At 38.7% G+C, this 21,167-nt stretch overlaps 1 protein-coding gene across 1 annotated transcript in view; it reads right to left on the bottom strand.

The window, feature by feature from the left end:
* The window catches only part of Galnt1 (polypeptide N-acetylgalactosaminyltransferase 1), a 51,397-nt gene extending 30,639 nt beyond the window's left edge, over positions 1 to 20,758 (bottom strand). Inside the window, exons 1-2 of the mRNA XM_048363733.1 lie at positions 20,510 to 20,758; positions 7,438 to 7,612 (exon numbers count right to left, since the gene is read on the bottom strand). Coding sequence (XP_048219690.1) covers positions 7,438 to 7,612; positions 20,510 to 20,648 — 314 coding nt within the window. The 5' untranslated portion in view covers positions 20,649 to 20,758. The remainder of the gene's footprint in view (positions 1 to 7,437; positions 7,613 to 20,509) is intronic.
* Between the last annotated feature and the right edge of the window lie 409 nt (positions 20,759 to 21,167).

Raw genomic sequence — 21,167 nt, 5'->3', positions numbered from 1 at the left:
TCATATAACCACTACCATGATCAAGAAGCAGAATTGTTCCACACTGGCAAATAACTCTCTTGTACTATCATTTCATAGTCACAGCCTGCCTCTAATACCTGGTTCTTGGCAAGCAACATCTGTTTTTCCATTACTAGTTTTTTATATTGTCACATAAATGGAAGCATACAGCCTGTTTGTAATCTTTGACACTGGTTTCACTGGGCATAATGTCTTTGAGAAACACTTAAGTTATTGTGTATATCACTAGTTTGTTCTTTTTTATTGTTGAATAGCATTTAATTGCATGGCTATGTCAAGTCTGCTTATCCATTCATCTGTCAAGTTGTTTGGCCATAAGAGTAAAATGGCTATAAGCATTCAAGTGCAGAGTTTTGTGTAAACATGCTTTCATTTATTTACATTCAGTAAATTGGCTCACTGGGCTACATGGTTAACATAATTTTGTAAACGACTGCCAAACCTTTTTGCCAGAGAGTATAATAATACTTTGCATGCTCACCAGAAATATACAAGCATTCCAATTATTCTGCATCTTTTTCAGCACTTCACAATGATGGTATTTATTACTTTAGCTGTCCATTTAAATAGGTTTAGAATTGTATCTCATTACTGTTTTAATTGGCATTTCCCCAATCGCTGTCTTTCTGTGTTCATTTGTCAATCAAATGAGATTTCGGATAAAGTATCAAGTCTTTCGCATAATTTTTATTGTTAAATTTTTCTTACTGGGTTGTATGTTTAAAAGCTCTTTATAAATATTCTCAATGTAAGCTCTTTGCTGGATAGTTGCAAATATTTTCTTCTGTAGCTTTGTTCTTTCATCCTTTTTTGTTTTTTTTATTGTTATTTTTAAGGAGTTGTACAAAAGAGTTACAATTCCATCAGACAGGATGTGAGTACAATGTTTTTAGGACAATGTCACCCCTTCCCTCACTTTCCCCAATTTACCCCCTCTCATCCATTCCCACAAGTTACACAGTTCATTTTTTACACAGTGTGTATTGAATACAGTAACTGCATTTGCTCACCCTTCCTTCCTCCATTTCTGTACCTCCCTTTTGCCCTCCCCCTTTAAAAAAGTTTCCATTTCCTGGAGTTCACTTTGATAACTAGATTTATACCTTTGGAATTCTCCACTACACATACCCTCTTTTTGTCAATTGTGTGTAAATGCACAGAATCATGTCTAGTTGTATTTTAGATATAGCTTTCATATATGAGAAAAAAAAGTGCTGGTTGTTTCTCTGCATTGTCTTACTTCACTTAACATGATTTGTTCTAGGTCCATCCATTTCCCTGCAAATGACATAATATTATTCACTCTAATAGATAGTAAAATTCCATTGTACATATGTAGCACATTTTTTGATCCATTCATCTATTGAATGGCATCTAGGCTGTTTCCATAACTTGGCTATTGTGAATAGTGCATTAATGGACATGGATGTGCAAGTGTCTTTACCAAATCCTGATTTGGGTACACGCCCAAGAGTGGTATAGTTGGATCGTAAGAAAGTTCTACATTTAGTTTTTTGAGGAATCTCCCAACCACCATCCAGAGTAGTTGTCCCACTACTCTGTCCCACCAACCATGCAACAGGGTTCCTCTTCCTCCATATTTTGCCATCATTTGTTATCGTTCAAATTCTTAATGTTGGCCAATCCTAACTCGAGTGTGATGGAATCTCAATGTTGTTTTGATTTGCATTTCCTTTATGGGCAGAAACATTGAACATTTCCTCATGTGTTTACTGGATATACTTCTTTTAAGAAATCTCTGTTTAGCTCATTTGCCCATTTATTGATTAGTTTATTAGTGATGGGGTTAGTTTCCTGAGCATCTTAGATATTTTGGGTATTAAGTGTATAGCTGGTGAAGATCTTCCAGTTTGTTGGTTGTCTTTCTAGTTTAATAACTATGTCTTTGCTGTGTAGAACCCTTTTTTTTTTTTTTGAGGCAGTCCCATGTTATTTCATTCTTTAGTATGAAAATTTTAAATTTGGGTAAAGTCAATTTATCAATTTTTTTCTTTTAGATAAATATAGGAATGATCAATAAGTGTGTGGAAAAATCCTCAATATAATTACTGGGAAAATAAAAACTGGAACACCAAGGGACATTTCACACTCTAAAATATGTATAAGTAAAACGACAGCAAAGAAGTGTTGATGAGGATATGGTAAAAGTAGAACACTCCTCACACTGGTGAGAATCTAAATGATACACCCACATAGAGAATAGCTTTCCACTTTCTAAAATGTTTAAGTTACCAAATCTATTCCTAGGATTCTACTCAAGAATGAACATTTATTTCCCCATAAACATTCTCAGCAACATTATTTATAAAAGCCAGCATAAAAAGGAACAACCTAGATGTCCATCACAGGGTAACAGGAGAAACAAAATACAACATACCCATAATGGAATAATTCTGAATAATATAAAGGAACAAAGGAAACATATTAAAACATAGGTGAACCTCAAACATTAACTTCAGGGAAATAGCCCAATTACCAAAGAATACATGACTACACAATATCAACAACTTAAGCCTGAAACTGGACACAGGAATGAAGAGTACTTCACCCCCCTCCCCACCCTAGGGCTTGGACTCAGGACCTGAGCACTGTCCCTGGCTTCTTTATGCTCAAAGATAGAACTCTACCTCTTGAGCCACAGTGCCACTTTGCAGCCTTTTCTGTTTATATGGTGCTGAGGAATTGAACCTGGGGCTTCATGCATGCATGGCAAGCACTCTACCGCTAAGCCACATTCCCAGCCCCAAGAGTGCTATTTTTTACGGGTGATGCAATTTTTCTAAAACTGGTAACAGTAGCAGAACATTTCAAACTCTGATTATAAACCACTGAATTATATACTTCAAATGGTAAGTTTCTCTGGGAAGATACAATAAGTGTATTTCATGCTATCTCACCAAGTAGAACTATATATCTGGATTAAATTCACACGACAGATATCTGAGGCAAGTCTAAAATGTAAATATAGCTGGCTCACTGGTGAAAGAAACCAGAACTCCTAGATCCACTGAATCAGTGAAGAGCTCCCCATTCTTTACCCCTCTGGCCTTAGCCAACCCACATCAAACACAGTCTAAAAACTGGAAGTGTTCGCTACATGCACCAAGCTGCCTCAGGAATGAGAAAAGGGTGTCTTAAAAGTTGGAGGGAATAGAAAAAAATCCATCTTTCCCCCATTTTTCCTTTCTTCCCTACTCCAACAAGCTTGAGAGAAAAGCACCATTCTGGATTAGACAGCCTATGGTGGATGGAATGTATAGAGTATTAGTACTATCTGGCCAGTACTTTATTTTTATCTTATTTTTTAATGTTTAGTTTGATCCAAATCATATATGCATATGCTTAAAAACTCAAAACTCTCATCAAACACCGTTTTTAAAAGTTAATTTTTCTCTTTCCATAAACCACACCTTTCACTTGTTTCTGGAGGCAAATACCTCCAAAATTCTAAATACTATGTATTTTCACTTCTGGATTTTTAAATTTTCAATTCTTGGCTTCCTTTTACAGACTACGAAGATTTATGTCACTCCTTCCACACTCTAACAAAACACATCTTCCTAGCCCCTCTCAGTGTAGTTACATTATAATTTTTGTGACATCACTGCTGCATGTTTGTATTAGAACTATGTTTTATACATTTTATGAATACTTAAACTTTTCTGCACAACAGTCCCCGTCCATTTTATCCTGGAATATTTCTTCCTTTTGGTTTGTTTTCTATGCATTTGCCACTAATCTTAAACTCAGATTCCATCCTGATAAAGGATAAGTGGATATTGCCATGTTTTTAAATGGTATCGTTTATCCTGGAATATTTCTTCCTTTTGGTTTGTTTTCTATGCATTTGCCACTAATCTTAAACTCAGATTCATCCTGATAAAGGATAAGTGGATATTGCCATGTAATGGGAGTAAGTTGCACATTGTAGTACAGCAGGAGAAGATTTATTGATTTTTGAACAAGTGAAAATGCCTATGGTTTAATTTCTGCTCTTAGGTACAATACTAAGTAAAAGCTTACATAATAAACACTGTAAGAGAATGAAAGGATTACTGATGCAGGAAATTAACTAGGTGATCTGAGCATTTGAGTGACTACCTCAGTAACATTACTGTGTTGTTTCTGGAAATAAAGAGATTATTAATGCTTGCATAAGATATTGCCCATTTATCTCAGATAGGGCAAGCCTCACAAATACCTAAGGATTCAGGAATGTAGAGTAACACAAGTTGCCTGGTATTTACTACTACTATTATTTTTCAATTGTTAAACATCAGAGTTCTTAACACTCATGGCACTGAAAAGGTCTAAAACTCTCAGTGTAAAAAGGTCTTGCTGACTAGTTTTTAATTGTTTTATATTAAGGGTTTCACATTATTCCATTTATACTATCAATACCTTAAGACAAAGGTATTATTTTCCCAATTTTACAAATAAGGAAACTAAGGTTTGAGTAAGGGAGTAACTAACACAAAATAGGTAGCAAAATAAGTAGCAAAATCATAACCCAGAAAAGAATTTTCAAGAAGTTTCAGAATATACACATATCCAATGAATATATACATATCCCATCCATAATCTTAACTCAGAGGGAAGATTTTCGTGTGTGTGTGTGTGTGTGTGTGTGTGTGTGTGTGTGTGTGTGTGTGTGTTGTGTATGGAGTCCAGGGGCTGGAACTCAAGGACTGGACAATGACCCTGAGCTTTTAAGATCAAGGTTAGCTCTCTACCTCTTGAGGTACAGCTCTACTTCTAGCTTTTTGGTAGTTACTTGAAGAGTCTTATGGACATTTCTGATTGGACTGGCTTTAATCCCTTGATCTCCACCTCAAGTAGCTAGGATTACAGGTATGAGCCACTAGCCAGGCAATTTTCCATGTATTCTTTGTCATCTACTAAATTTAAGCTGTCATTAGTTTTACCAATGACATTTCAGTATTTCATAAGAAATCTGGCCTCTAGTCAAATACTGACTGGCAAAGTTGCAAAATTTTTCCTATGTACTTTCATTTAGATTAAGATCAGCTGATATTACCATAAAAGCGATAACAAAGTACAATGATTAAGAGCACATGTTTTGTCATCAAGACCAGGAACAAACTTCATTTGGGTCATTTACCATACAGACTTCAAACAAATCATTTAATCTAGGTCCAAGTTTTCCAATCAGTAAACTAGACAAACTACTTCTGCTTTACTCAACTGTTTAAATATGATAATGTATATGATGCTGGACACATAATTATTACTACTTTTTAAATGTTAAGAAAAATTGTATAAGATGAAAGAACTTGGGATTTTTTTGAACCTCCTTTCTTAAAACTACACAGGCTCAATTAAATGACTGCTACTTCTTTTAATGGTGGGACAATGTCTTCTTTCCTCTCGTTTGCATCAGGAAATATGTCCCTTGAGACCTATAAGACAGTAAAGGTTCCTGGCAAATAGGATGATCTGGATATAAGCTCATGCCCCTAGAATAGAAAAGCAAGGCTTTTCTGGAGTCTAGAAGTTGAACAAGTCACACATTAGGGGTGACTGCAAATTAATTGTCCTTACATCTTGGAAGACTGGTCTAAAAAAGTAGATGCTGGTCAGTTTTGCCCAACTTCGTGTGAAGACAGTTTAAGACTCACCTGTGTTTCTTGTTCAACATATAGTTGTGAATCCACTGTACAAATCAGGCTGTGAGCACCAAAAAAAAAAAATGAGTGAGGCTGGAAAAGCCCATTGGAGTTATTTTCCCCTGAGACTCACCCTATGATACAGAGATCACTCCCCAAATAGAAGTCTACATGCCAGGAAGTGTTCAAATCATTTTACAATTCCTTATGATCATGCTAGTTATTTTGATTTATAGAAGCATCTGGTAGTTTGGAACTATTTATTAGATAACATAGTAGATTGATTAGTCTTTGCTAAACTAGACATTCAGAACTACATTAATACACATATTCATTTCTCTCTTATTTCTCTATTTCTACTCTTTCTAGTTCTTTCGGTGTATGTTTTCTATTTTGCTGAGACTATTGCTCATATTGCTTTATCTCTTAAAAATGGAAGCCCCATATCTAAATCATGAACAGATATCAGTTATATGTTTTCACAAAGGTGATTAGTTAAGCTAATATTCAATGTCTGTAGGGCCTTTTCTCTACAACTAGTTCACTTTAGCTGACAAATACTCTCCAATTTCTTGCTAGGAAGAGGAAAGTCTGGCTGCCAGCATTAATGGGAACAACACAGCAAATGTTTCCAGCAGAAAAAATATACTTAAGTGCTCACTTGATTAATCCATTTGTTTTCTGCACAACTCCCTTTGTTTTTAATTGTACCTGTTACCCTCCAGTTCAGATACCTGTGTTACCTTCTTCACACAGAGCAACTAGACCTTGTAAATTGCTCATATGAATGTTTATTGATACAACACTATGGAAAACATGTTTTGTAGCACATGCTGAAACTATATAAATGCATAAGCTATTCTCCTTTCCCCAATATACATCAAGTAGAAGTGAGAGTTTAAGTCCTCTAAAAGGCATGCTTTACTTATCACAGTAAAAAAAGGGGGGGGGAACACATTAAAAGTCTACCAATATGAATAAATTGAGGTATACTGATAAAACCAATAATTTGCATTGTAAAAAAATGGCTGACATATACAATAATATGAATCTCAAAGACATAAAAGAATACATGGACCCAGTTACAGAAACTTAAGGCAAAGACAATCTGTACTTAGAGAGGTAAAACAATGGTTACCTGTAGGAGCAATAACAGGAAAGAAAAACTTCAGGGGTGAGAGAAACATTTTGTTTAGTGTGGATCATTATTACACAGGTATACACACCTGTAAGCTATACATATATTTGTATATATATGTATATATATACATACATATCAGTAAGCTATACATATATTTAACTGCTAAAAGTTATTAAAAATGGAAGCTTTTTGTAAAAATTTAAATGGAATCATTTTGTAAAAATATTCTGACAACAATGTTTTGAACCCCCTACTAATATATTAAGGTAAACAATTATGTTCCAAATTCCTGAAATAGTTATTACATCAGTAATATCTGGAGGTATTACTTATCAGCATTTAATTTTGCTTTAAGTACAATAAGTAGTAACTTAGTAAAATAACACTGCTTTAAAAACAGATACTATGTGTATGTGTGTGTGCATGAGCCCATTCTAGGGCTTGAACTCAAAGCCTGAACTCAGGGCCTAGGTGCTGCTCCGAGCTTTTGTGCTCAATGCTAGCACTCTACTGCTTGAGCCACAGCTCCACTTCTGGCTTACATTTTACTGTTTTTAAGTGAAATTTATTCGGAAAGCTGAATATACTTTCCATTCACATACGGCCAAGGTAACACCAAGTACTTACCCTTCTAACCTAACATCTGGTAAGGATCTGTTGAGTGCAATCATCTCACTTGCCATTAAATTGAACTGATTGATTTTAAACATCTCTTTCATTTTTTCTTGATCCTCTTTGGGAATGACGACTGGCTTCCCCATTTCTCCAGGACCTTCATGAGGCTTCTGTACTGGCTCTAGAACTAAGAATAAAGAGTAAACTTAACATTAATTTCACAGCAATTAGTATGTCTACTCAGTAACATGAGTTAAAACTGTGCCTTCAATAACCAGAGCCAAATTCCAGCCCTGATTATAAATATTCTTCTGTTATCTGTGTCTTATTTTAGAGTATGATACTTTAAAGAAAAATTAAAATAAAAATGTTTTATATGGCTCAACTTTCAAATTAAGAGTACTAAATTCATAAAAACAGCATCTACAATGTGTTTATACTAGAGACAAACAAAAGATCCTAACACTGGGTAGGCTCCTGGATCAAACTACTAGTTCACAGGAAACAGAAAAGATAGGAGTGTAAAAAAACATTAAATGGAGCCAGGTACCAGTAGCTCATGCCTGGAATTCTAGCTACTTGGGAAACTCAGATCTGAAGATCACAGTTCAAAGCCAGCCCAGACAAGGAAAGTCCATGAAACTCTTATCCCTAACTAAAAAAAAAAAAAAAACTAGAAGGAGAGGGGTGGCTCAAGTTGTAGAGCCCTAGCCTTGAGAACAAAAGCTCAAGGACAGTGCCCAGACCCTGAGTTCCAGGATTGGTGCATGCCTGCACACACATACATGCATGCACACACACACGAAACATTAAAAGGGAGTCAAATCCTGACAGGGAAACTAAAAAAAAAAAAGATATCCAATTTCTTTTTCCTCAACAGCAACAATAAAAAGAGAATGTTTAAAAAAAAAAAAAAGTAAGGAAGGAAGTAAGGGGGGGAGGGAGGGAGGGAGGGAGAGAGGAAGGGAAGGAGGGAGGGAGGAAGGGAAGGAGGAAGGGAGGAAGGAAGAAAGGGAGGGGTTTCCATACCACAGAATTAGCCATGAATTGACAGGTGTTAATTTTTAGAACTGGGGATTAAACCCAGGGGTTGCCTAGCAAATGATTGACCCCTTGAGCCAAGTAAGGTCTCCAACTCATGAGTTGATATAACTCTTGAAGTTAGATGATGGGAGTTAAACTACATGATCAAAACTTGAAATCTGCCCTATTATTGTTGGCCTACATTAGTGAGAAACCCTATCTCAAAACAAAACAAGCTGGGCGCCAGTGGTTCACACCTGTAATCTCAGCTACTCAGGAGGCTGAGATCTGAAGATTAGGGTTCAAAGTCAGCCCAGGCAGGAAAGTCTGTGAGATGCTTATCTCCAGTAAACTACTCAGAAAAGGCTGGAAGTGGCACTGTGGCTCAGAGAGGCTCAGGGACAGCACCCAGGCACTAAGTGCAAGTCTCAGGACCAGCAAAAAACTAACAAACAAACAAAAACACTAGCCAAGCACTGGTTGCTCATACCTGTAATCCTAGCTACCCAGAAGGCTGAGATCTGAGGATTAAAGGCTGGGAGATCTGAGTTTTGAAGTGAGATTAGGCAGAAAAGTCCATGAGACTCTTATTTTCCAATTACCTGGCAAAAATTAAGTGGTAGAGCCCCAGCCTTGAGTGAAAAAGCCAAGCAACAGTGCAAAGCCCGAGTTCAAGTCCCCATACCAGCACAAAAACAAAAGCAGTAACAACCACCACCCCCAAACCCAAACCAAAATAAAATAAAAGAAGCAGGTTACTACTATAAGTACTTTTTAAGCTTGATTATCTGATATTTAATAATCTGAAATTCTAATATAGAACTTACCTTATATACTCTAACCTAATGGCACACATGAAAATCCGAGCCACATTCAGAAATGATTATTTGTCATAAAGTTATACAACTACTGTATAAATAGACTATCATAAATCTCTAATAAAGAATTGTTGTAAACTAATTTTCCTAGGCAAAGAAGACTGATAAAATGCACATGGCTATTGAATACATTTTAACTATTAATAAACTAAGATTTTAAAATAATCAACAAAATTTTTAAGTATTAATTTCAGAATGGCTTTTCACATACTGAAAAAATCTTGGCAAAAAATTTTACACAATAATTCTAAGAATCAAATTGATTTGGTAAGAGAGACTCAAAGGCATCTATTATAGTTTAGATAAGTGTCTTTCTCAACACCCATATGTTAAAGATTTGGTCCTCAGCCTATAGAATTATTGACAGAAGATAGAATCTCTCAGGCCTAAAGTTTTCTCACCTTAAGTAGATATTAGGACCCTGAGACTCCACTCTTCTCTCTTTGCTTCTTGGCCAACATGAGGCAAGTAGCTTCCTACACTTCACATTCCCAATATGCACTGTCTCACTATACACTCAGAAGCAATGGATGGTTTATCTTAGGTATTTCTGTCACAGTGATGGAAAGCTAATAAGCATTGTTCCAAAGTATTATGTGAAAATAAAATTACTTTATCATATGCTTCACTTAAGCTCCATTTACACGACAATGGAGAATTCTCATGTTTTAGTAAACTTAATAACAAAGAAAATTATAGATCTATGCTGAAAGCCTGAAAGTAAAACCAACATACACAAACAACATGACATACTTTAATGCATGTACTTTAACAAATCAATGTACTTTAAGAAGCTTTTTAAATTTCTAATTTGTATTTTTCTCCCAGCAGCAGAACAAAGTTACAACTTAGTTTGGAAAAAAACTACTACAATAGAGGCAAAGATAGTTTCTTCCACAGTTTCTTACCTTATTACACAACTGTTACCTTTACTTATTATATTTACCCTATTCTGAAACATTCTTTCCATGTCTTGATGTCTCTGAAATTGGAATGTTGCTTACAGTAAATGGAATGTTTTTGCTTTCACAGTGCCACGTAAGTATTGTATAACACAAGCATGATATTATGAAGTGCATCATGGTGTCTCATTTTTAAATACCAAAATATGATCTATAACTAAACTTATTGGTAACACTGCTACTTCAATATCTTTGCCAATTTCAACCCCTGTTCACTTCATAAAATGCTAAAATACTTAAGACAATTTCTGAGCATTTCTGAAAGCCTTTATAGGAGGGTGGGGAACATTTATACAAAGCCTGTGAAATCACTGGTACATAATGAGACAGACACATGTACTTCTCAAATGCTTCCTGTCTGCTGCCAATAGCCATCTACCTGTATTGATAATTTTGTATGGACCACAAATTATGTTATAAATATATTATAAATGGCTTTTGGCAGAAAAAATTCCCATTCCTACATACTAATATTTTCAATTTTATTCACTGAAATTCTTTCTGTAAACTCTGTTCTCAATGTTTAATGTTTTTGACCGCTGAAATAATTTCTAATATATAAACATTTCAATGACCTGAAAATCAAGTGCATTGGTAGCATGATAATCAATTCCTAAAGTTGCACCTGTAAAAATACTACATATTCTATGTAATATCTAAGTCATAAATTGGATAAATTTGCTAAATCTGGAAAACCCTACAAGAGTAGTAATAAAAAATTTTCCAGGCCATAACCTATACTAGTCTTGTTATTCTGATTGTTTCAGATCATCTCTAGTATAAAAATACGATTTATAATTATTTGATACCGAAGCTGCCACCTGGATAAGGTGCAGACGCCATGTAGCTCCCTCTCTGTTGGGGATTATTATGGCCTGGGAAAGGCTGCCCTCCCACCAGCCTTGGGACAATGGAAGTCCCTCCCACCTTCTGGCCTCCACCCCTTGGGAGGTGAACACGTGCGTGCCACCATGATGGGGTTGTCCCGCCCACAAAGGGAAGTTTCGTGATGTCACTTGATGAACGTGACCCCTAGCCTATGACTGGCCCTTTGGCCAGCCCCCTTTCTTTCCCACCATTACTTCTATATAAGTGCCCTTCCATATTAAAGTCTTTGAGACGCTTCCCACCACCGCAGCGTGTCCCTGATGCCTTCCTTTTCGCCTCCGCCCTTGGTAACATGTGGGGGGAATGGGGGGAGGGGAAGCTTCAGCAACCCTTCCTCAACTTAGCGCTTGCCCATGTGAGCACGCCTTTGGCCTTCCGCTGGCAGAGGGCCAGGCTGAGTGCTCTTTCATAGAGTTTGTGGTTACCATTCTCCCCGTGGGGGGAGAAAGGGGGTGTCCAAACCCCAACACCTCTCCCGTGGGAACTATGGTCCCACTAATAAACCTCCTTATGAACCTTCTCCTCCTGTCTGTGATTATCTCTGCATGGTCCTCTGGGACCTACACTTTCATTGGTGCCGAACCTGGGATAGGTTCCCCAGTGGATTTGCTCCCCCATTTCTGGGGGGGTCCAAGCTGCCCCAGGGACTTATTCTGCTGTCCTAAGCCTACCCAGAGGATCACCGAGGTAACTTCTCCAGACTGAGTGCTCTACTTCCATCCACCACGACAATCTACAAATTTGCCCTTACACCCAGGGTAAGTGATCATCTAACCCGGGGGCTCGGATCCGATTTTCCGTAGGGCCACAGGGCTGTGGCTTCAGGGCCACACTAAAAATCTTGGCGCCAAGTTCCGAGCCCCACTCCAGGCAACCGTAGCATAGGGCCACAGGGCCATGGCTTCAGGGCCACACTCCACGCTCGGTCCAGGACACAGAAACTGGGGTGACGACCTCATTGCTGATTGTCTCCTATATTTCAGCTGACCAGAGTAATACGGAGGATGCTTGGTATTTAACTCCTCAGCTCCGCTAATCACTTACCATGGGAGGGGCACAATCTAAAAGCTGCTCAAGTTTGAGCCCAATCTTACAAATTTGGAATATTTTACAGGACTTACATAACTTCTATGAGTGCTCGGGCAGATGGAGTTCTCTCTCTCTCTCTGCCTGCCTGTGATAGGATGGGCTGGTACTAGCTTCCAAAGGTACCAATATTTGTTTAACATCTGCTTTGAAAGACACAAAAAAAGGTTTTCTGTTCTTGTATTGATGTTTGTTAAGCTTGGAGTTTCAGTTAAGTTCTGCTTGTTGTTGGCTAAATCCTAAGTTTTCTCTAGCATTGACCACGTGGTGGACAACAGAATTGATTTTAGCAAGCGCCATCTTTGTTCCATCAAGGTTCCAAAAACTCTTGGAGGTGGAGTCCCACCCATCCCCCAGGTAGTGGGCGTGCCAAATTCCTTGAGGCTAGGCAGGGATGTGGAGACTCAAACTCCCAGTAACCCCTGCCCCCCCACCCTAAACTCTGTAAATGTGGCCTTGCAATTCAAATGTGCCTTGCAATTCAAATGCTGGAAGGTGAAGATGTCTTGCTGTGAGCCTGCTAAGGCTCTGACGAGCTCCGCTGCCATTATGCCGTGCTACGTGTCTGTGTTCTTTGTCCTGTCTCCCATCTCCAGGACCTTCTCTGGTCATAGCATCCCATTTCAGCTCCCCATTGGAGCTGAACTGGTTTCTCAAAATGTGGCTTCTCCATTTCCTCGCCGGATAATCTGTGAAAATTTTTGTAAAAGTTTTTGTTTTCTAACTGACCATGTGGTTCTAAAATATGAGCAAAATAATATCACTTTTCCACTGGAATTCCAGAAAACCTACATGGCCAATTAAAAAAAATTCTAAGCACGCCCCAAAGCTTGTGCACAACTGTCTGTAAAACATGTAAAAACTAGCATCATGGTTTCAAAATTACCTGCTTTGGAGTAACTTTTAAGTCTCGTATTAAACTGATCTTTGCAGCCTGTGGGTGGAGTCACAGTGAACAGCATGGAGGCAATCCTGACTCTTTATCACCAGACTCCAAGGCAACAACAACAACAAAATATCCCTCTAAAACTCCATCTCCCAACTAACCAGCAAAGAGCCAGACTGGAAGCTTGGCTCAAAAGAACCAGCCAAATGCTGAAAGCGACACTGTGGCTCAAGTGGTAGAGCACTAGCCTCGAGCACAAGTGCTCAGGGACAGTGCCCAGGCTTGAGTTCAAACCCCGTGAATGCCAACTGGGACAAGGTATCCAAGCAAGGAGCACCTAGACCTTCACGACAATGAGGAACCATGGAGAGGAGTAAGAGGAGATGAAGTCTCATCTTAAATGGAGTCAATTTAAACTTGCCCTTTCAAAATTAATCAGAGCCAGGAGATCAAGAGGAATAGTGTTTACCCGCCTAATGTCCATACCTGTCCATTTTCCATCTGGACAGAAACTTGCATTCTTGTCTTTGTTACTTGCTATTTGTGTGTGTGTGTGTGTACATATATATATATATATATATATATATATATATATATATATATATATATTAGCTTCTGACTGGTTACTCCCAACCAGTCTACTATCCCTAAACACTTCCTTCCTGCCCCCAGTCCAGTTATTCCTCCTTCCTTGTAATGGGCCACAATTGGGTGTATGTTCCAAATGGAACTTTTCTGGCTTGTGCCCAGGGTGTGTTCTCCCATATCGTTCATGTTAACTGGTCCTGTGAACTTGTCAGCCTTTTGCCTGACCTTTCCAAAAGTCTCTTTTAACAGGACATCCCTCACCCAGGACGCCACCCGGGAACTTGCAGTTCAAGGCCATCCTCTTACTACACTGCTGTGCCCAGCACAGATCTAGACCCTGAAGACCCCAGCCCCAGTGACTCCTTGATGTGCCCAAGCTGCAAGAGGTAGCCAGAGGAGATCATGATACCCATTGGCCCTGATAACCATTCTTGTGGAAATGATGAGGACTTTTAACCAACCAAACTGTCAAACAAATACTTCTTGGACAGTACCAGGCCAAATGACAAATCAGGGACCCCTGACTACTTTGTCCCTTTACAGCAGGAAGTAGCTCCAGAAGAAACAACCACTCCCAGCCTGGTACCCCTCCTCTGTTATTAATAAACAACAAATGGGGGAATGTTAGCATTTCCCTAGCCTCAGGTCCTCAGCTCCTCCCACTAGCCTCCAGATCCACCCATACCTAATGAGCCACTCCTACTCACTACCTACCTTTCCCTTTACCCCCAGAAAGAGAAGCTGCCACCTGGATAAGGTGCAGACGCCAAGTAGCTCCCTCTCCCGTGGGGACTACGGCCCCACTAATAAACCTCCTTATGAACCTTCTTCTCCTGCCTGTGATTATCTCTGCATGGTCCTCTGGGATGGCCAGGACCTATGCTTTCAGAGAGGAGCAAGGGTCACATCCTGGTGTCACATCCTAAGTGGAGCCACTTTGTGCTTGCCCTTTCAAAATTAACCAGAGCAGGGAGATCCAGGGAAATAACAGGCTTGCCCATCTAATTTCCATGCCTGTCTACCTTCTAACTGGACAGAAATTTACATTCTTGCCTTTGTTACCTGCTATTTCTGTTTCCTATCCATACTATATCCCCAGTGATATGGAAATTCCTCCTTCCCAGTAATAAGCCAAACTGGGATTATGCTCCAAATGTGCCCAGGGTTTGTTTTCCTATGTCATTATTACCAACTAGTTCTGCCACCTTGTCAGCCTTTTCCCTGATCTCACCTTTTTCAAGTTTCTCTTTAACAGGATAATAGCCCTCACTCAGGACACTACCTGGGAGCACATCAAGGCACTGCAGGCAACCAGATGCTGCCCTTCCCTGAAGACTACAGCTCAGTGACTCCTCGACGCAGCAGGAAAGACCACGAAGTCCCTCAACTTTTTATACTCCTTCAGGGTTTCAAATGATGGGAATCTGCCTTGTTCTCATAATTCCTTGTTGCTCCCTTCTTGGCCCATTCTTTTTATGTATCCAGAGATCCTACATGAAGGACTTGCCTCTCCCCTCTAGATCGATTCTTTCCATGTATCCAAAGATGGAATATGAAGGACTGACCTCCACCCTATTGCCTCAGGCCCATACAGACATCAGGTGGAACCTCAACATGGGAACCTGCTTTGATATGCAGGCAGGACATCTCACCTAGGCCCAGCTGTAAACAACCCTTTGTGGGCCAAAGGGGAAAAGCCCCAACTTACTAGATCTAGTGGTCCCTTCATTAACCACTGCCTTCTTGCTCAGACTCCCATATAAGCCTGGTCCAAATTTACCCCCTCGCACAACCTCCAAACCCGCAGAAGGTCTGTACCCCTCACTGTTGTTCCTCAATAAACAGTCCTGGCCTGTGGAAAAAAAAAATAATGATTTGATACCTACCCCTCTGGTATTATAAAAGACAAGGTAATAAGAATACTCTAAGACTGTTAAGTACATCAAAAATAATCTTTAAGGGGCATTAAGCATTAACAACTCTAATTGTACTTATATCTACAACATCTTTATTCACAACAAAAGAAGAGGTTTAGGTAAATTTTACCTTGTCAACAGAGTTGAATGTTCAGAAATAAGATCTTTATAACACTACTCTACAGTCACTAGCTACTCATTATTTCCTTTTTGTTTATTTTGTTTTTGCTGTTTAGTTCAAATGCCATAAAAAAAAATCCGAGGGCATGTGTTCTATCAAGAGACTTTTAGTTAGAGAATGTAAATGCTAATCCTAATACAAATGACTCATATCCTTGGTGCTACGATAAAACATACTTCTTTCCCCAACCACAGTACAAAGACATCTTCAGAGGCTCCACAGCAGTTTGTCACCAGTGGAACTAGAACACAAGCATCAGGGCTCTGAGGCAACCCCTCAGGCCCCCTCAGCAACCACTGCACTGAAACTTCATACATCGAGATAGATTTTTCAAATGGTCCCTCTTCCCTATCACTTTTCTTTTCCCTTCCACTCCATATGTTGAAGATGAAGCCTCATCAGGAATCTTGCCCCTCAAGACCATGTCCCGTTAGCTATTTATTCATCTTTAGCACTCCTCCTCTTCCACTGTTCACTCACTTTCGTTCCCTGGCTATTACAAAGCCTCTAAACCACCCTCTCCTGTCTGTGTCTTTAACTCAAAACTAAATCTCTTTCAGAGCATACTAATCTCACACCTTTTCCAGAAGCCTTTTCTCCGGACTTAATAATGCTATCTCCTAGTGCCACACTGTCATTTCCAACCCATTTTTCTTTTACTTACTGTTTTTGTACTTGTACAAAATTTACAAGTTTTCTTTGAAATCTATGCCACTAGTTCTGTTTTCAAAACTCTTTTAACCTTAGGATCTTCTTCAAGTCCTTCCTTCTTTCCTTCTTTCCTTCCTTCCTTCCTTCCTTCCTTCCTTCCTTCCTTCCTTCCTTCCTTCCTTCCTTCCTTCCTTCCTTCATGTTCTCTCTCTCTCTCTTTTCTTTTTTTGGTGGCAGTCCTGGGGCTTAAACTCAGGGGTCTGGGCATTGTGCTTGAGCTGATTTTTGCTCAAGGTCAATACTCTACCACTTGAGCCACAACTTCATTTCTGGCTTTTTAGGTGCTGAATTGGAGATAAGAGTCTTATGGACTTTCCTCCCCAGGCTGGCTTTGAACTATGATCCTCAATTCTCAGCCTCTTGAGTAACTAGAATTACAGGCATGAGCCATCAGCATCTGGCTAAAAATTGTCCTATTCTTATAATCTTGATATGATACTGTCTTACATGTTGATAACTTGCTATTTCCAGTGTTTCTTTCATTTTTCCCTATATTTTAAACTTTTCCCTCAACACAAATAATATATACGCACCCAGAGAACCAAATGTGGCTCCATTCTTTTAACTTTTGTATTACCTCCTCTACATGTATATCTCTGCTTCCCTAAATTGCATATCTCTTTCAGTACAACAAATCTGATGGCCTTAATTTTTGAATGGCACTTGTGAGGGTCACTAGGGACACTATTATCAAACACATCAGCAGCATTTCATATTCACATTAGTGCTTTACTCCTTGGCTTTTCTTACTCAGAATTTCTTCAAAGCTGCTCCTCCACTGAGGGCCTCACCTCTTATCTGTCCAATCAAGGAGACCTGAGGATAACTAAACTTTTTTATTCAAAGGCTTGCTGAGATATATAAATCCCATCATTTAAATATTTCTCATATCTGTATTTCCTCTCCAGACCCAGTGTCATTTTATAGTCCCTACATCCCAAACATTTGCAAGTTTCCAGTGGTTGGTCTCTGTTACCTGTTTCATCTTCTTATAGTTCAACAGCTACCTGGACCCCAACACATTATTCTAAACATCCATACCAATCAGGTGCTGGTTGCTTATGTCTGTAATCCTAGCTATTCAACAGGCTGATTGAGGATCACAGTTTCAATCCAGATCAGGCAGGAAAGTCCATAAGACTCTTATCTCCAGTTAATCTCTCTCTCTCACACACAAACACACACACACACGTGCACAAGCACACATATACATGTCAGTAGTAGACTCTGGTTAAAGTGATAGAGCACCAGCCTCGAGCAGAAAAAGGAACAGTACCTAGGTCATGAGTTCAAGCCCCAATCTGGTACATTTAAAGAAAAGAAAAAAAAAAGGTTCAGATCAATTAAATAACTTAATATTCTTGTTTAAAATCCTTGAAAGACATTTCAAAGGCATGCTACAGCCTGCAGGATGAAGTTCAAAGTCTTTAGCATCCCAAAGGTTCTACTGCATTCAAGATGTGGCCTCTGACACCTCCAAACTTTGTCACATGCTCTTGCCTGGAACTCCTGAATCCATCAACTCTCCCTTGCTTATCTTTTACATGCTTCTATTACTTGGCTAAGCAGATTTTCCATTATTCATATAAAGTCTGAAAAGTATCCCCTTCACCCTAATACTCTGCTGAAGTATATTCCTTTGTGGGCATTCCAAGGCATTCCTTCCTTTCTGTTCCTGTGCACATCTCTGTGATATTGGTTAAATTGACATTTTACAGTTATTCTTTTTCTTCATTAGACTTAGGGTTTTTTTTAATCTCATTTCCTTTTCTTGAGATTCATTTCGTAAAATATTATTTTATATGATTATACGCACATAGCTATTGCGTCTTTGTCAACCACTCCTATGCATGTCCTCATTTGGCCTCTGGACTGAGTTTTCTGAAAAGGAATTCTGTCCTGTTGCTAATCAGCTGAACTAATAGCATTTCATATTGCCCAGCACTTACTTGAGTTTTGGAAACATTTATTCAAGTGAATGTTCACATGCTACAAATCCCTTTGAGCCCTTGCACTTGGAATAGAGCACCATAATGAATAGAGCACCATAATGGCAATGAATCAAAGTAAGATAAGGAAAAAGTTTATATCCAGTATTCAAATTTCTTGCCAGTAAATAGGAATATTTGTCCTTTCTTTTTAAAAGTAGACAAGGGGGTATTTCATTATTTTTAGATTGTAAATATGGGAGACCAAGTACCCTTTTAATTTGTGAAAGTGTGAAAAATTTAAACATGGCTATACATGCAAAGAAAACCTATGTTGGAGAAAAAGTATCTGTATATAATTCCTAAAAAGAGGGAAACAGGCAAAGTGCCATACAGACATGTTTTTTTTTTTTGTTTTGTTAGTTGTGGGGCTGGAAATCAGAGCTGGGACTGTCCCTGAGCTTTTTTGTTCAAGGCTAACATTCTACTTTGAGCCATAGCTTCACTGCCATTTTTCTGGTGGTTAAATGGAGTTAAGAGTCTCACAAACTTTCCTGCCCAAGTTGGCTTTGAACCGAGATATTCAGATCTCAGCCTTCTGAGTAGCTAGGATTACAGGTATGAGCCACCAGCACCCAGCTAGTTATGTGAGGATATTTTTGGTTGTTTTTTTGGTTGGTCATGGGGCTTGAACTCAGGGCCTGGGTACTGTCCCTGAGCTATTTTGCTTGAGGCTAGCACTCTACTACTTTGAGCCACAGCACCATGTCTGGTTTTCAGGTGGTTAATTGGAAATAAGAGTCTCACGAGTGACTTTTCAGCCTGAGCTGGCTTTGAACCATGATCCTCAGATCTCAGCCTCCTGAGTAGCTAGGATTACAGGTGTGAGCCACTGGTGCCCAGATTGTGTGCTCTTTAATCATAGAGACTTCATAGCTCAAAATAAGCTGAATTACTGCCTCTTATAGCACAGTCATTTTCATTATGACTAAAAAAAAAAAATAGAGAAAAAAGGTAGCATTGTTTGTTGGCTTGAATATCAGGAGCTTAGAACTCAATTTTCCAAAATTATCAGTACTACCTTTATGTTTTCCTTGTTTTCAGTAATACTACAATGATTTTATTATGGTCCATATTCTATAGCCTGATCTTCAGCCCTTTTAAGAATGCTAACTGGAGCTATCTATATAGCATTAATAAAAAAGGATTTTCCAGATTGCACATGAAAAACAAAAGAAAACTTTGAGATCTCATAATATAATTTTAATCTTCCACTCAGTATTATAGTAGTCTAATCTATACAATTTTAATAATTCCAACTACATTATTTGGTAATACAAAATAATTTGCATAAAATTGAGTACATTTAATATTGAACACACATTGAAATGAGCAATTCAACAGTTTTTAGGTGTGTGTGTGTGCGCGCTTGTGTCTGCTGGTCCTGGGGCATGAACCCAGGTCCTGGGCCCTGAACCCAGGTCCTGGGCCCTGTTCCTGAGCCTATTTATGCTCAAGGCTAGCACTCAACCACATGAGCCACAGTGCCATTTCTGAGTAGCTTATTGGAGATAAGACTCTCATGGACTTTTCTGTCTAGGCTGGCTTCGAACCATGACCCTCAGATCTCAGCCTCCTGAGTAGGTAGGATTAGATATGAGGTACCAGTGCCCAGCTAACTCAACAGATTTTTTTTTTTTGGCCAGTCCTGGGCCTTGGACTCAGGGCCTGAGCACCGTCCCTGGCTTATTCCCACTCAAGGCTAGCATTCTGCAACCTGAGCCACAGCGCCCCTTCTGGCCGTTTTCCATATATGTGGTGCTGGGGAATCCAACCGAGAGCTTCATATGTAGGAGGCAAGCACTCTTGCCACTAGGCCATATTCCCAGCCCTCAACAGGTTTAACAGAAGAACCAACTGTAGATTTGTTGGAAGTATAATCATCACATTTATTTTAAAAAGTTAATTATATTGTTCAAATTAATAAAAACTAGTGATATATTTATAAATATAGTTGTTTTACAAAACATCACTCACCATCCCCAGCAGGAAGTCCTCGTTCCTTTTTCTCATCACATTTGTTGCACTCACTGAAGTAAAGCAGCAGGAACATATCCAAGAGTACCCAAATTAAGGAGGTGGCTAGAACCACCTTGCAATATGCAAATTTTCTCATGGCACTTTAAGTCAAATGCAAAATTTTAAAATATATATATATGTATATAAATATACAAATATTATGGAAATTATTCCAATCCAGTTTCATCAGAAATCACGTTCATATCCTAGAGAGAAAAAGTAAAAAAGATTTACTTAAAAACTCATAACTTAGAAAACCAATTTCATGATTAATTTAATGACTATTAATACGTTAATAGTCATTAAGACTATCAATACTATTATCGAAGTTTCATGATTATATAAGTAACTTGTACAAAGTAATATAACATGCAATAGGAAAATAGGTTACATGATACAAGTATGCACTTTATAGAAGGAAATAACCAATAAATGTGTAGAAATATGCTCAATTCCCTATAATTAGACATATAAATTAAAACAAGTGAGCTGCTATTTCACATCCATTAAACACAGATCTTAACGCCCTTTCTATTCAACTGCTATACTAAATGCTAAGGCAAAAGTCAATCTATTAACTGTTAAAGTCTACGCAATCAATGACCCCAGTCTATAC

This window comes from Perognathus longimembris, chromosome 15, assembly GCF_023159225.1.
Source record: "Perognathus longimembris pacificus isolate PPM17 chromosome 15, ASM2315922v1, whole genome shotgun sequence".
Classification (NCBI taxonomy): domain Eukaryota; kingdom Metazoa; phylum Chordata; class Mammalia; order Rodentia; family Heteromyidae; genus Perognathus; species Perognathus longimembris.
The sequence above is the reverse complement of the archived record's forward strand: the minus strand, read 5'-3'. Positions and strand labels throughout refer to the sequence as shown.